The sequence below is a fragment of the Lynx canadensis genome, chromosome C1, assembly GCF_007474595.2.
Source record: "Lynx canadensis isolate LIC74 chromosome C1, mLynCan4.pri.v2, whole genome shotgun sequence".
Classification (NCBI taxonomy): domain Eukaryota; kingdom Metazoa; phylum Chordata; class Mammalia; order Carnivora; family Felidae; genus Lynx; species Lynx canadensis.
The window spans coordinates 42,084,958-42,101,174 of record NC_044310.1 but is presented as its reverse complement, the minus strand read 5'-3'; the positions used below and the strand labels follow the sequence as shown (position 1 = coordinate 42,101,174).

The window sequence follows — 16,217 nt, the reverse complement described above, 5'->3', positions numbered from 1 at the left end:
CCTCAAGCTTCCCTCTGATTGCATGGAGTTATTACCGACCATTTCTCTGGGACTCATGTCTAAACTGTCTTTGGCCCACAGTAGTCCAGGCACAGCAATATAAATGGGTGCAAAGCAAGGCCTGGGTGGGATTTCTGGGGAAAGCCCTCATGTATCCCACTGGGCTCCAAGGTCCCTTTGATCATCCCCACCCCCATCTTTCATGGAAAAGAGGCTCCAGAAAAGGATGATGTAGAGACATTTATTCGATGTTTATGGGGCTGGTCCACGTGGGTCTAGATTTGGGACAGGGGCCTCCTCAGGGCTGCCTGGAATGTCGCTGACAGTCACTGTGGCCATGAAGCAGTGCTGGAGAAAGCACTTGGGGTCCATAGCCTGCTCCTCATTGCAGTCCAGCTGTGGGTTCAGGAAAGGGTGATTCTGCCCAAGAGCGCTCACTCCTGGCACTTCCATCAAAGTGCCTGTATTCCCACCTTGGCAGTCAGGGGGCGCCTCCTCCTTGGGGTCTGGAAAACAGCAGGCTGAAGGTATGGGGTTTCCTCATGCAGACCTTCCTCCCCCACAGTCCCATGCACCCTGGCTAACTTCCCTGAGTGCTTACCTGGGGTAGGACTGTGCTTATAGTCTTAAATTCATCATTTGCTCAACAAATATTTATTAACAACATACTACATCATTCACTAGGAGCTATCAGTGTTTCTTTTTTTTTTTTTTTAATTTTTTTTTAACGTTTATTTATTTATTTTTTTTAACGTTTATTTTATTTTTTTGGGGACAGAGAGAGACAGAGCATGAACGGGGGAGGGGCAGAGAGAGAGGGAGACACAGAATCTGAAACAGGCTCCAGGCTCTGAGCCATCAGCCCAGAGCCCGACGCGGGGCTCGAACTCACGGACCGCGAGATTGTGACCTGGCTGAAGTCGGACGCTTAACCGACTGCGCCACCCAGGCGCCCCAACGTTTATTTATTTTTGAGACAGAGAGAGACAGAGCATGAACAGGGGAGGGGCAGAGAGAGAGGGAGACACAGAATCTGAAACAGGCTCCAGGCTCTGAGCTGTCAGCACAGAGCCCGACGCAGGGCTCAAACTCACGGACCGTGAGATCATGACCTGAGCCAAACTCGGACACTTAACCGACTGAGCCACCCAGGCGCCCCGAGCTATCAGTGTTTCTAATGAAGTTAAAGTCTACTCGGGGAGACGGACAATAAACAATTGTTAGGAAAAATGAGGACTTGACCTTGACCATAAACCCATAAGATAGGTACTACTGAAAACTCATTTTATAGATGAAGATACAGGCTGACTACATAGCTAGCATGCAGAGAAGTGCTGGAAATTTTTAAAAGATACATTATTCTCTTCTTTAAGAATAGATTCCACGACTCTCTTCAGCTACTGCTTTATTCTCTCTTCTTATATATGAGCTTGAAAGGAGGCTCGCTTGGCCTTAGTATTCCCTATTTCCCATTCATGACTTATTCTGCTGTAATTGACTTAGGTACTTCCCCCAACTTGCCTCAAAATGTTTTGTCACTAAATCCCATGGTCACTTACAAATCCTTATATCCCTTGACTTATCAGGAGCATTTGACACAATTGAGCATTCCTGCTTTTTTGAATAAAAAGTGCATCAAGTGTTCAGGGGCACCTGGCTGGCTCAGTTGGTAGGGCAGGTGGCTTTTGATCTTGGGGTTGTGGGTTCGAGCCCCATGTTGGAGGTAGAGATTACTAAAAAAAAAAAAAAAAAAAAAGTGTATCAAGTATTCAAGCCAGGAATGTGAGTCCTGCAGATTCCACCAATCACCATCTTCCATATTCACCCATTTCTTTACATCTTCAAGGCCACCACCCTTAGTCACATCTTCTTCCTCCTAGACCAGTGGAACCGCTTCCAGTTAGACCCCCTCCAATCTATCCTCTAGTTTGTGGCCAGAGAGAGCTTTCTAAAGTCAAGTGAGTCCACGTACTGTTTTTTCTCAAAAGCCTTCAATGTCTTCCCATTACCTGCATCCTTGGGGTCGTATTCAAGGCTCTTCATATACTGGCCCAATCCCCCTTCTCTTTAGCTTCATTACTCTCACCCTTCCCTTAAGAATTCTACACTTTGGGTTACGAAGGTTTTCATTGTTCCCTAAACAGTTTCATTCCTTCACATCTCTGGTTTTTTGCTTATGCTATGTCTTCTGCTTGGAATGACATTTTATACCTTATCTGTCTAGAAAACACCTATGCTTTAAAAGACCTATTGATGGGGGATGTCCAGGAAGAATGATGCCTTCAAAACTAAGGGAAGAGTGAGTTTCAAGAAGGAGGTTGTATTGGACATTGGAGTTGGCTACCTAACATACATCCCACCTCTTCCCACCTGTTAATAGCAATTATATTTGGGTGGTATTGGCCCCATCCCAGCTCCAGTTGTGGGGCCTGGGTGGTCTGAGCCAATCGGGTAATCCCATTCCTTTGCCACATGGATTGGCAATGGGTGCATAGCATTTCCCTGGGCACAGTGATTGGTTTAGGGTTGGACACATGACCTTAACGGTCCAGTAAGAGTAGAGCTCACACCTTCCCCCTGGAAAGAAGGGATAGTTCCCTCTTTCTTCTCCTGGCTAGAAGGAAACAAAAAGCTAGTGGTCCCAGGGACTGCTGGTAGTCAACTTACTACCATAAGAAAAGTCAGCCTGAGGAGTAAGCCAACACAAAATAGAGGGTAGAGCCGAGAGAATCTTAGAGGATGGAGACACAAGCCTAAGGACATAGTGAACTTCTATTCAAACCATCCAGAAAGCCCACCTGACTTTTGGACTTCTCACCCACAGAGCCAATAGATTTCCTTTGTTTTCTTTTGACCTTTCTATTTTTTAACTAATTTAAGACTCATAAGAAGTGACAAAAATAGTAGAGAGTTGCAGTTTACCCTTCACCTAGCTTTCCCCAATGGTAAAATCTTAAATAACCACAGAATAACTTCAAAATTAGGAGACTGACATGGATACAATATGATGAACTAAACTACAAATCCTGTTCAATTTTTACCAGTTTTTATATGTACTTTTTTTTTTTTTTTTTGGTGTATGGTACTATCAAAGTTTATCACATACATAGTTATATAATCACTGCCACAGTCAGGATAAAGAAATGTTTCATTACCACAGAAAAAACTTCTTCATGCTATGTCTTTATAGTCAGACCTTCCTCCTAAACCTAACTCCTGGTAACCACCAACCTTTTCTCCATTACTATAATTTTGTCATTCCAGAAGTGTTATATAAATAGAAGTATATAGTATTCCACCTTTTGAGATTGGCTTTTTTTTTATTTGACATAATACCCTTGAGATCCATTTAATTGTTGTACGTATCAATAGTGCATTCCTTTTTATGGCTACATATATGCCATTGTATAGTTGTACCATCTGCTCATTGAAGGACATCTGGGTTGTTTCTAGTTTTCATCAATTACAAATAAAGCTGCTATGAACATTCATGTATAGGCTTTGTGCAGACATACATTTTCATTTCTCTAGGATAAACACCTAGGAGTGTGATTGCTGATTTGTATGGTATAGTGGGCTGAATGGTGGCCCCCAAAGATATCAGGTCCTAATCTCTGGAACCTGTGAATGTTACCTTATATGGTAAAATTTTGCAGATGTGATTAAATTAAGGGTTTTGAGATGAGGATATCCTGAATTATCTGGGTGGGCCCTAAATGCCAACACAACTGCCTTTATAATAGAAAGGCAGAGGGAGATGGACACACGTAGAGTGATGTGAAGACACATGTAGAGTGTGTGATTGGAGGGATACAGCTACAAGCAAAGGAATGCTGGCAGTCACCAGAAACTGGACAAGGCAGGGAATAGATTCTCCCCTGGAGCCTTTGATTTCAATCCAGTGAAACTGATTTGGAATGTGAGATAATTAATACATTTCTGTTATGCTAAGCCACCAAGTTTGTGGTCATTTGTTACAGGGGCTGTAGGAAACTAATACATATAGTAAGTGTATGTTTAACTTTATGAAAACACCAAGCTGATGGATGATGAGAATGGCTGATTAATGATCTCCCACCAACACCTTTTAGAGGGAAAATTGAACTCTTGTCTCTCATTTCCCCCCCTTTTTTTTGTCTCTTACTAAACGTACCTAGGTCGGAATATCACCTCTACACTTACCTCATTCACCTCATCTGCAAAATAGGGTTGATAATAACCACTTGGCAGAGTAGTTGAGCTGGTTAAATGGGATAAGGTGTTTAAAGCATAGCACCTAGCACAACAGTAGGAACTCAGTCACCCTTCTGATCAAGCTAGTTCCTCACAAAGTACCAGAGTAAGAAAGTTACGGTCTTTGTTGCATCCTGAGTTTGGGTGATGGGATTGGTGTGGGTGTGATGGGATAGTACAGAATGCCTGAGCAGCAGAAAGAACCTATTTTCAGAAACTCAGGTCCATTCCCACTGTGCTCTTACTAAGGTTCTCACTCCCTACACTGCCCGTGTCCTCATAGTCAGATATCATGGCCCCAAGATACAGTGCAATAATCGTAGTCTTTAGAGTCTGGGAGATTGGGCTTGATACCTCAGCAACACAAACTCACTAGCTGTGTGGACTTGGCTAATTCACTTCCCTTGGCTAAGCCTTGGTTCTGTCTGCTGTAAAATGGGGCTGATGATCTCTCCACATGTCCTACCAGAGAGGGAGACAGAAGTGAAAAGTCTTTCTTTGTGAAGGGTAAAGCTCTGATGAATGTAAGATAGTGGGCTTATAAACTGTCTCAGATGCAGATGGGGTGTCTGAGTGGCTCAGTCGGTTAAGCATCTGACTTCAGTTCAGGTCATGATCTCACGTTTCATGGGTTCAAGCCCCGTGTTGGGCTCTGTCCTGACAGCTCAAAGCCTGGAGCCTACTTTGGATTCTGTGTTTCCCTCTCTCTCTGCCCTTCCTCCACTCATGTTCTGTCTCTCTCTCAAAAATAAATAAACATTAATTTTTTTTTTTAACTGTCTCAGATGCTGGAGAAATGAGAAGCTCCTGGTTAAACACTGTGTATTCAGAGGAAGGAGAGCATAGCACTTAATGAAGAAGGGGAGGAGCTAAGAGTTGAGTTTGGGCAAAATGCAGAGACAGCTGAAAGCTATCACTTAATAAAAGGTCAGGAAATGCATTTTCCATCCTAAAAATAAGCAAGGGGCGCATGGCTGTCTCACTCTGTTAGAGCATGTGACCCTTGATCTCAGGGTTGTGAGTTCAAGCCCCACATTGGGTGTAGAGATTACTCAAAAATAAAATCTTAAAAGAAGAAGAAGAAGAAGAAGAAGAAGAAGAAGAAGAAGAAGAAGAAGAAGAAGAAGAAGCAGCAGCAGCAGCAGCAGCAAAAAGCAAGAACACAACTGCCTCAAACCCTAGGGACTGAATAATCTACCTGGTGGCTGAGCAGTGAAAAGTAGGAGGGTGGTTTTCATTCACACGGCCAAAGAATGAACTATATCTCCTTTGAGTCAGAAAGGTTTGGGGGATAAAACAAGGAGAGGTAAGAGAAGCAGGTCTCAAGCAGGAACACCTCACACACCTGGCCTGGCAACACAGAAAGAGTAGGACTTGGGAGGCAGAAAGACACATGTATTTGAATTCCAGTTCTACAGTTTACAAGCTGTAAATCCTTGGGCCAGTCATCTAACCTCTCTGAGACCTGGTGTTCACATCTGTAAAAGGGGTGACAATCATTAACCCATTTGGGAAAATTAGATGAGAGAGTGCACATAAAGTTTCAGTGTCTGGCACATGGTGAGGACTTCCCTTTGATGGCACAGGGATAAGGAGAGGAAGGAGGGTGGAGGCTGAGTTGGTTCTGTCACTCACTCACTAGGTGACGCTGGGCCTCAGTCTGTAAAATCCTCATCTGTAAAATGGATAGCAATAAGATCTGTGCTCTGCCCAGTTATTTGAAGAGCAAATGAGATGGTGTATTTAGAGCTAGTTCATTCCTTTTAACTGTGATATCATATTTCATTATTCCTCTACTGATGGACATTTAGTTTGTTTCTAATTACAACAAGTTATCATGGATCTATCTTTACAAGCCCCTCCTAGTGCAACTATTTCTCTAAGGCAGATAATTACAGTGGAATTATGGAGTATAGGATGTGTGTGTATATATATATATATTTTTTTATTTTTTTAGTTTCAATAGATATTGCCAAGTTGCTCCACAAAGTGGTTGTCCAAGTTATTCTCTTACCAGTCGCATATGACAGGATCAATTCCTCACACCTGAACTTCTCACTATTAATATGATCCATTTTTGGACTTTTGCCAGTGTAATTGATTTTTTTAAGTTTATTTATTTATTTTTTTAGTAATCTCTACCCCCAATGTGGGGCTTGAACTCACAACCCTGAGATCAAGAGTCACATGCTCTTCTGACTGAGCCAACCAGGGGCCCGCCAATGTAATTGTTTTTAAAAGTTACTTCATTCTTAAACTGCACTCTTCTGATTATTAGTAAGGCTGAGCATCTTTTCATGTATACTGAGCATTTGAATTTCTTTTTTTGTAGATTATGTTTTTCTCATTTGTTTAAAGATGTGCCTGTATATTCTGGATATCAACCTCACCTCTACTTTATATATAGTTGATTCTCATAATTCACAGTAGTTATACTCTTCTCTTAACATTTATTTTTTTAAATTTGTTTCTTTATTTTGAGAGAGACTGAGAGCAGAAGCAGAGGAGGGGCAGAGAGACAGAGAGAGAGAGAGAGAGAGAGAGAGTGAGAGAGAGAGAATCCCAAGCAGGCTCTGTACTGTCAGTGCAGATCCTGATGCGGGGCTTGGTCCCACAACCACAAGATCATGAGTCAGACACTCAACTGACTGAGCCACCCAGGCACCCCACAGTAGTTACATTCTATAAAATCATCACAAACACTGAATTAATGAATACTGAATCATTGCTCCTGGGGAAATGCTAGGTTAGGTTCCTGTGAGCCTCTGGTCACAACAGTTTTGTCATCTGACCAATACATGAATTTATTTTGTGTGTGTTTCTGTTTGAAGACACATTATTTAATATACATTGTTGATTCATTAACATTGAACTCATGACCAACAGCATTATAATTCCTGCCAAAACAAAGTTTAAAACACATGTGTTTTCTCCACAGGGCACAGCAGCCTTCTTATGCTTAGGAACAGTAGACAATAATACTTTGGCACTATATTTGGGGGGCATTTTAAACAGTGAAATTAACAAAAATCACAAAAATGCAAAAAACATGGCACTAAATATATACTTGTTTACAGTATGAGAGCTGAAAACAAGAAGGCAGAGTGTAGCCTTGTTTAACCTCAGCTGGGTATGTGCGTGATGGGCAACTCAAACTTTTTGCTGCTCTGCACATGTCCACATCCACAAATGACCTCAAAAACACTGTAAGTATTGATTTTGAGGTTACAGATAAATTTTAGCAAGTACACAATTTCACAAATATCAAATGTGTGAATAATGAGGATTGTCTATATGTGTGTATTTATTTTTATGTTTCTAATAACTTTGCAGTCCACCACTTGTTTTGTAATGTTATTTATAATGTCTTTTGTCTTTTTAAAAACAATTTTTTTAAGTTCATTTATTTATTTTGAGAGAGACAGAGAGAGCATGAGCAGGGGAGGGGCAGAGAGAGAGGGGAAGAGACAGAATCCCGCGCAGGCTGCACGCTGCCAGTGCAGAGCCTGACACAGGGCTTGAACTCACAAAACCGAGAGTTGGACGCTTAACTGACTGAGACACTCAGGCACCCCACTTTTATCTTATTTTTATTTCATGTCTATTTGGATTTGATGAAGGCAAATTTGCCAATTTTTCCCTTATTTAAGAAAATTTTTTTGGGGCGCCTGGGTGGCGCAGTCGGTTAAGCGTCCGACTTCAGCCAGGTCACGATCTCGCGGTCCGTGAGTTCGAGCCCCGCGTCAGGCTCTGGGCTGATGGCTCAGAGCCTGGAGACTGTTTCCGATTCTGTGTCTCCCTCTCTCTCTGCCCCTCCCCCGTTCATGCTCTGTCTCTCTCTGTCCCAAAAATAAATAAACGTTGAAAAAAAAAATTTAAAAAAAAAAAAAAAAGAAAATTTTTTTAAGTGTTTAATTCAAATTCCTACATTTTAATCAGTCTGTTTCTGGACTCTTTTTAAATCTAGGGTTTTTCAACATTGGCACTATTTAATTTTGGGTTGCATAACTCTTTGTTGTGGAGTGTTGTCCTCTGTATTGTAGGATGTTTAACAGCATCCCTGGTCTCTATCAAGAGATACCTTCCCCAGTTGGAACAACCAAAAATGTCTCCAGACATTGCCAAATGTCCCTGGGGGGCAAATGTACAAATTAGCACTGCATTGCTAATTCTGTCTGTTAATTGCTGTGCCAATATCAAGCAGACAATATATCTTCTTAAAATGTCTGTTATCTGGTAGGGTAAGTCCCTCGTCTCTTTCTTTTCCCTTTTTTTTTTGTTTTTTTGTTTTTTAATTTTTTACTGTTTATTTAAGAGAGAGAGAGACAGAGTGTGAGCAGGGAAGGGGCACAGCGAGAGGGAGACACAGAATCTAAAGCAGGCTCCAGACTCCAAGCTGTTAGCACAGAGCCTAATGTGGGGCTTGAACTCACGAACCATAAGATCATGACCTGAACCAAAACCAAGAGTCGGATGCTCACCTGAATGAGCCACCCAGGTGCCCCTCTTCTTTCTTTTCCAAAATTGTTTTGTTTAGTCTCTCCCTTTACTCTTCTACATTAATTTTAGAACTAATTTGACAAATTCCATGAAACATTTTGTTGGGATTTTTATTTATAGATTAATTTTTTAAGATCTGATATGTCTATGATATTGAGCCTTCCTATCTACATACATGCTATATCTCATGAGATAGTTTCTTTCATGCCTTTCATTAACTTCTCTGATCTTTCTCTGGAAAAGTTGAAGCCTGGGCTGTCTCTGGTCTCCCTGAGCTGTCTGGATCTAGGCTCAGGGCTTTCTTCCTATTCCCTGCCACTGCCTCCCATATTCCTGACTACAAGGGGAGCCAGAAGAATCCTTCCACCCTCATCCCTTCTGCTTTTCATTGCTCAGCAGCAGCAGGATTATTCATTGTCATCAGGATCGGAGAAGGGTTCTTGTGCTGTTGTTTGTTGCATAAGTTGTTAAGTTGGAAAATTAATCTTTTACAACTGAAAAAACCCTCTATCTTCTTCTGAAAGTTAGCTACTCCGCACCTTTCTACGTCCCTGATAATTGCCGCTCTTGCTTCTGCTTAGCTTAAATTCCTCAGGTCCTGCCTGGCCTTATTTCCTATGGGGCCCCGTGATAAATGAACCAGTCACTGCATAGCTCTTACTCAGAATTGCCCACACACTTTTACCCATTGTTTACTCTAACCTGGAATGCCTTTCCTCCTTTTACCCAACCAACAACTTTGCTAACTCAGCACTCATTCAAATCTACTCTTGTTTGGGTGGGCAGAAGAGCATGATTTAAGGTAGAAAAACATGAGCTGAATTTCAGCCTTACCTTTTAAAAAAATTTTTTTAATTTATTTTTTTAAAGTAGGCTGTCCACCTAACGTGGGGCTTGACCTCAGGACCCCAGTATCAAAAGTCACATGCTCTACCAACTGAACCAGCCAGGCATCCACTCACCCTTACCATTTATTGGCTCTGACACTTTAAGTCATCTAATCTGTCTTAGCCTCGATTCTCTCATCTCTCATCTCATCTGTAAAGTGGAGATAATAATACTCATTTTGAGTGTTGTTTGCCAAACCATACAGAAAGATCATTTGCCAGTAGGGACTTGTATCTTTCATAGTACCTTGCAGAGGTCGTAAAAATGTGTGCAATAAAGACTTATGAAAAAGCAATACTGTTTTTTGGGCAGGGGGCCTTTGAGGCTCTAGATGGCCTGTGCTAATGAAGGAAGGGGTAGTCCAAAAATTCAGATTATCGAAAAATAACTATTTAATTTCTGAACAAACTCAGTTTTTCTTATTAATTCTATTTTGGGACAATATTAAAATCAGTTTTCACTCTCTAAGGCTAGAATGAAAACATTATCTTAGCAAATCCACAAGATGGATTAATCTTTGTGTGACAAATAGAATCTTGACTATATCAAATTATTTTGATAAACACTGAGCACATGAAGAGCTTCGGATGAAAATGTTCAGATCATGACCCTCTTAAAAAATGTGTTGCTGCTTCAGGATATTCTAGGAACACTCGTGAAGCAAATATCTCGTACGTCACTTCTAAATATCTCCCCTCTGTAAAGGTGCTAGCCTGTTCAATACACGGAAATCCTGAGGCCTATTTCTTACCTGTAGGCTGTAAGCTTAATCCTGGGTCCAACTTCGTGTGGGGCTTTGAGCTGATGAACAGGTAACAGAGCACACAGGCAGTGACAATGAAGGCCAGGAGAACCACTGCTGCTATGGACAGGCCCACAAGAGCTCCAATACTGGGGAGAGAAGACAGGAGGGAGCTGAGTGTCGGGAAGGGACTTGGGAGGCAGCCTGTTAGATGCGAAGTATTGTAGATATTATAGGAATCAGCTGGCTTCAGCTTTTGTTCTGTCTCTACTTGTCTTAGACTTTCTGCACCTAAGCATGAGAAAGAGCATTAGCTATACGCCAAGTACTCACCATACATGTAACATGACATGCTTCAGTGCAACCACGTAGTTGGGACTCAGTATGTATTCCCCTTCTTCTGTTCGCCTTCCCTCCCTACTTTCTTCAACCTGCTTCCACCCCAGGGAGCTGGAGATGGTCTTAAAGAGCCCTCCCCACGATGCTGTTTCTTAAAAAATCAAGACAAAGAGTAAGCCTTAGTTAAAAATCAGCTGTCCTTCCAGCCTCAAAGTAATTTCTGACCCACCCTCCAGTGGGTCATTGCACCAGTGTGGATTCCACATCTAGAATATCTCCTCACTGCTGTTCCTTCATCTCACCATGGCTAAATAAATTATTTAGTTAATTATTACTTTTAAGTTTATTTATTTATTTTGGGGGAGGGGAGGAGGGGCAGAGAGAGGGAGAGAGAGAGAATCCCAAGCAGGCTCTGCTCTGAGATGCGGGGCTCGAACCCACAAGCCATGAGATCATGACCCGACGTGAAACCAAGAGTCGGACACTTAACAGACTGAGCCACCCCGGTGCCCCTGGCTAAATAAATTATTGAACACCCTGCAGTGGAATCATATAGAGCCATTAAAAACATATTTTCAAATATTATTTAAGGTCAAGAATAAATTCTGATGGGAAAATGTTAAGTGAAAAGACTAGGACACACTACTAAATATATAGCATAATGCCAACTTAAATAAACATAAACATTTACATAATTATACATCTGTAAGGTCGGGTAGAAATACATCAAATTGCTAACAGGCTCTCTCTGTTACAGCGCAGGCTGTGGATGTCCTGTCTATGTCCCATTTGGTCTTATAATTATAGAATATTCTGGCCAGAGTTTCAAATGCCAGCATCTGCATCCTTTTGCCTGAAAGCTTTCTTGGGCCAGAACAGTCTTCGTCTGTACATCAAGCAGGTCATAAGTACAGGAAAATTAATGCCTCCCTTCTCCCATCAGCACACAACCAGTGACTGACAGAAATTGGTATATAAATACCCTGGTATATAGATTCCCTGGCATATATTCCCTATATACCCTGGTATATAAACTGGTATATAAATTCCTGGTCCTCAGGTGGGATGACTCTGAGGTATAATTTCTGCAATGGCTGGCAGAGTTCAGCAGGTTTAAGCTCCTGTGACCCTCAGTGGTGACACACCATTGTTTGCTCCTACCCTTCCCCGCCTCTCTCCCCCACCGTCTACCTATGTTTTCTAGGATGCCTTTCCATATAAACTACTTGACCTCAAATTCTTGTATCTGAGTCTTTGGGGGGAATCCAAGCTAAGACACCTGATCTCCCATGATTTCTTTCCTTTTTTGTTTCTCTTGTCCCTTCCACATTTTCCACAGTGAACATGCAGTACCTTTTGGTTCTCATAAGTACTTTAATTAAACATTATTTCCTCTTTTGAGATATGCTCACTGTTTATAAGGAAGGCTTGTGCTCCAGTTGGGACCCTATACTTTCCATGGGACATCTGTGGCCACCTCTAAAAGTAGGGTCCTGGGGCGCCTGGGTGGTTCAGTCGGTTGAGTGTCCGACTTCGGCTCAGGTCATGATCTCACGGTCTGTGAGTTTAGGCCCCGTGTCGGGCTCTGTGCTGACAGCTCAGAGCCTGGAGCCTGCTTCAGATTCTGTGTCTCCCTCTCTCTCTGCCCCTCCTCTGCTCATGCTCTGTCTCTCTCTGTCAAAAATAAGTAAACATTAAAAATATTTTTTAAATAAATAAATAAATAAATAAACAAATAAATAAATAAATAAATAAATAAATGTAGGGCCCTTTGAAGAATGGGTGAGAGAGCTGGGGGAATACATCCTAGATTAGCAGTCAGTCAGGGAGCGGGCACTGTCTCTGATGGTCTGTCTGGGAACAGAGGAACCTGCCCCCAAGGATAGAGTCAGGAATGCCAGGGGAAGCTCTAAGGGGGAAATCTGTGCTTGGTATAAGATGAACTTCAAATGATTAGCACTGTCCCCAGGTGAATGCACTGCCTCAAGAGGTGGTAAGCTCTCTATTATTGCACAGGTTTGTGAAGAACACCCGGATAAGTACACTTTTCAATGAAGTTGGAGTTTCCTGCCCTGGGTGGGAAGCTGAAGAGCTGCTAGCCTTGTAGGATTTCACAGATCTACAAGTCTGAAAGATCACACTGTGTCCTCTAGGAAAGAATTGGAGGGGTAGTCTAACATTTGGTAGGGTTTTTGAGTCGGGCAGTTCTAAGTTCAAATCTGGGTTCTGTCACATGTAAACTGAAAAGTCCTGCATCTCTTGACCTTCACTTTCTTTATTTGTAAAGGTTCCTTTCTCACCAGGTGTCCATAAAGATTAAATGAGGTGGTGTATATCCAGTGCCTGACACCCAGTTCTGTCCTGCTGCAAGGCTGCTGCCTTTTGGCTCACATTCTGGTTTAAAAAAAAAAAAAATGGAGCTACTGATAGAGGGTGTTTGGAAAGTGGACCAGACATGTGATAGCACCAGCTGCTTCTCCACAGGGAGTCTTCACTTCCTGAGACACACTTTTAAAGACAGCAATTCTCCTTGAGCACTATACAAGGAAACAGTTGTTTACCTGGAGATTTTTATGTTTTTGAGGGCCAACTTTCATGAAAAAGGCCAAATGGAGTCTAGAGCCAAACAAGGTCTCCACCCTGCTATGGTAAGGCTCTGTGGAGCACACCAGAGGGTTGTTTCAGGGGTTAGAGCACACTGATTACCTGGATGTCCTGGGGACCCTCAGTTCCTCTCCTCCACTTTGCAACTGTCTGTGATGTTTATGAACCACATTATGTCCAAGCCTAGGAAGAGTCAGCCCTGCACGCTAAACCTTTCAACTGCTCTTGAGGTCACAGAATTGGAGGGTCAGTGAATATCTTTTCAAATGATCTGAGTAGAGCGGGTTATGAGAAAGCCAGGCTAGATTTAAACAGTTGTGCCACAGGACAGACCTGGACGTGGGGCCAGACAGGCCTGAGTTTTCATCCCAGCTCTGCCACTTGCTCTCACTAGGGCATTCCCAGATAGGAACTTAGCTCCTTGCAAGTTTTCTCATCTGTAAACTGGAGAAAAGATGTGCCAGGGTTGTGAATGTGTGAATTCATCTACCTCTCGGTTGATCCTAGGTACTGTTCTTTAAACCTCAGTCTGCCAATACATTGCTAGATGGTCTTGGACAATTCACTTCGATACTCCAAGCTTCACTTTCCCTACCTATGAACGAGGGAAAGAAACCTCCTTTTACTGAACATCTGCAATATGTATTAGTCACTCTCACATGCATTATTTTATTTCACTAAATCCTCACAACAATTCAACGAGATAGGTATTCCTATTGCTATTTTGAAGATGAAAAAAGAGACTCAGAGGGGCGCCTGGCTGGCTCAGTCAGAGCAGTGTGTGACTTGGGGTCATGAGTTCGAGCCCCATGTTGGATGTAGAGATTACTAATAAATAAATAAACAAACAAACAAACAAAAAATACCACTCAGAGGTAATTGCCCTAATTGCCCTAATTCACATAGCTATTAAGTGACAGAGCCAAGGTTTGGACAGCCTTCTCACCATCCCCAAAGTTCTATACTGTCTCTATACCTCAAAGGGAGGTCAGCACTGCCATATTTCAGCACCCAGCTCAGTGCTAAGTACACTCAGTCTTCAGCAAATCCTCCATTGTTATACTCTAGGTGCATGAAATATCTCTCTGAATGGACTATGAGCTCCTCGGGGGCAGGGAATAATTGATTTCTGTGTCACTATTGCCTAGCATTGCACCAGGCACAAATCAAAGGCTATAAGGAATGAATGAATATATGGGGGAATAGAGAATAAATTAGTATAATTCCTCAGGTTACAGACAGCAGCCAAATGTGCAGGATCAGAAAACTTGGCCATCTGAAAATGGTTTCAGAATTACAGATTAATCAGTCTAGAAAAAGTGGTATCTGTAATTGTCAGTGGCATATGCCAAGTTGATTTCACCTCTATCTCATTTGGTCCAAGTCAGAAATTGGGGCAATCATTTATCATGCTCTTCATTTGATAGATGCAAAGACAGAGGCTCAGAATGGGTTCTGCAGCAGACTGTCCTTTCCCACCCAGAGGGTATGCAGCCTCCAGTCACATACCTGCAGGAACAGAAAAAGTCACTATCTACTGAGATGGCCCACGCCATTTTTGCTGATGTCTGTTTTCCAGAGCAGGCTCAGGATCACGTCCTATTTTCTGGGTGAGGCCTTTAGAGACAGAGAGACACTGAGACCCGTTGCCCTCTCAGCACCACACTTAGGCTCCAGGAATGTCAGTGCTGTCCTACCCACCCCCTCCCCTGAACAGGCAGGGAAACTAAGGTCCTACGAGTGGGGATCCACCCAAATTATACTTCTATTAATATAGCCTGAGCTGGCTTCTGCTGTAGCATTGTGCCACTGATGAACTTGGAGGCATCTCTAATCCCTTAGTCTTCTGCCTTAGCTTGGGAGTGGAGTACATCCCCAGTACCCACTCCAGGGCCTGGCACAACTAAGTGCTCAGTAAGGGGTAGCTGAAAGAATAAGTAAATATGAGGGGGAAGAAAGAGTTGAACCTGGACTGGGCTGGGATTGACTAGGGATATAGTATGAGATGAGGAGTAGGACTTAGGGCTGAGGTCTGGGTGTAGGGCTGGACCATGTTTGGAGTCAGGGTTGGGAAGAAGAGCTGAGGTGGGTTGCCTGGAGGATTCACGGGGAGGTTGGGTCTGGTGATCAGTATTGCGGAGTGGGTAAAGTCAGGGATGATGTGGAGCTGATTGATGTTAGGATGGGGACCCTGGTTTGCATTTGAATGAGGGTGGAGTTTGGGTTTCCAGTGATTGTGGGGGAAGAGAGTGTGGTGTCAGGAAGAGGGTTGGTATGTAATCTGGGGCTGGTTTGAGGGTGGTGGAGTATGACATTGGGAGTAGGGATGGAGCTGGGGTGAGGTTCAAGCTTAGATCTGAATGGGGGAAGAGGTTACTGAGGGAGTTGGGCTGGTGACGGGATGAGAGCAAAGGTCAGGATTGGGCCTGAGGGGCTAAAGGGCCGGTGGGGTCCATGCTGATGTTGGGGTGGGCATTTGGGTGAGGGCTCAGGGTTTAGCCCGCGCTGGGCCGAGGGTGCGGCGAAGGGGCTAGGGCTGGAGTGGGGTTCTAGCTGGGGTTAGGGCCACGGCCGGCCGGTACCTGAGCCACCACATGTAGCTGTGCTCGTAGGGAAAGAAGCTGTGCGGGTCGTCGCAGCAGTACTTGTGGTCGCGGAAGCCGCAGCAGAAGACGGCGGCCGCCTCGCCCCCCGGCCGCGGGCAGCTGAAGCCACGCACCACCTCCTGCTCGGCGCTCACGTAGCTCGTGCAGGCGCCGCTCATCGCGCACCGCGCCGGGCCCGCTGCCACCTCGGGCCACCAGACGGCTGGGCGAGGGACGAACGGAGACAGCACCGAGCCTGAGAAAGACAGAGACTGAGGGAGAAAGAAGCGGAGAGAAGCAGCGAGACAGGGAGAGACGCGGCGAGA

General features: G+C 43.5%; 1 protein-coding gene across 1 annotated transcript; it reads right to left on the bottom strand.

Moving 5' to 3' along the window:
* Positions 1-252: 252 nt before the first annotated feature.
* SHISAL2A (shisa like 2A) lies at positions 253-16,070 on the bottom strand. The gene is made up of 3 exons (XM_030327743.1): positions 15,889-16,070; positions 10,373-10,512; positions 253-506 (listed from the first exon to the last, which is right to left on the bottom strand). The coding sequence occupies exons 1-3, from the start codon at positions 16,068-16,070 to the stop codon at positions 253-255; spliced, it is 576 nt and encodes a 191-aa protein (XP_030183603.1).
* Positions 16,071-16,217: the final 147 nt, after the last annotated feature.

Coding starts and splice junctions, on each gene's coding strand:
- SHISAL2A (XM_030327743.1), bottom strand. CDS start 16,070: ATGAGCGGCGCCTGCACGAGCTACGTGAGCGCCGAGCAGGAGGTGGTG. Junction 10,513..15,888: donor AGCTACATGTGGTGGCTCAG/GTACCGGCCGGC, acceptor TTCTCTCCCCAG/TATTGGAGCTCTTGTGGGCC. Junction 507..10,372: donor ATTAAGCTTACAGCCTACAG/GTAAGAAATAGG, acceptor GCTGTTTTCCAG/ACCCCAAGGAGGAGGCGCCC.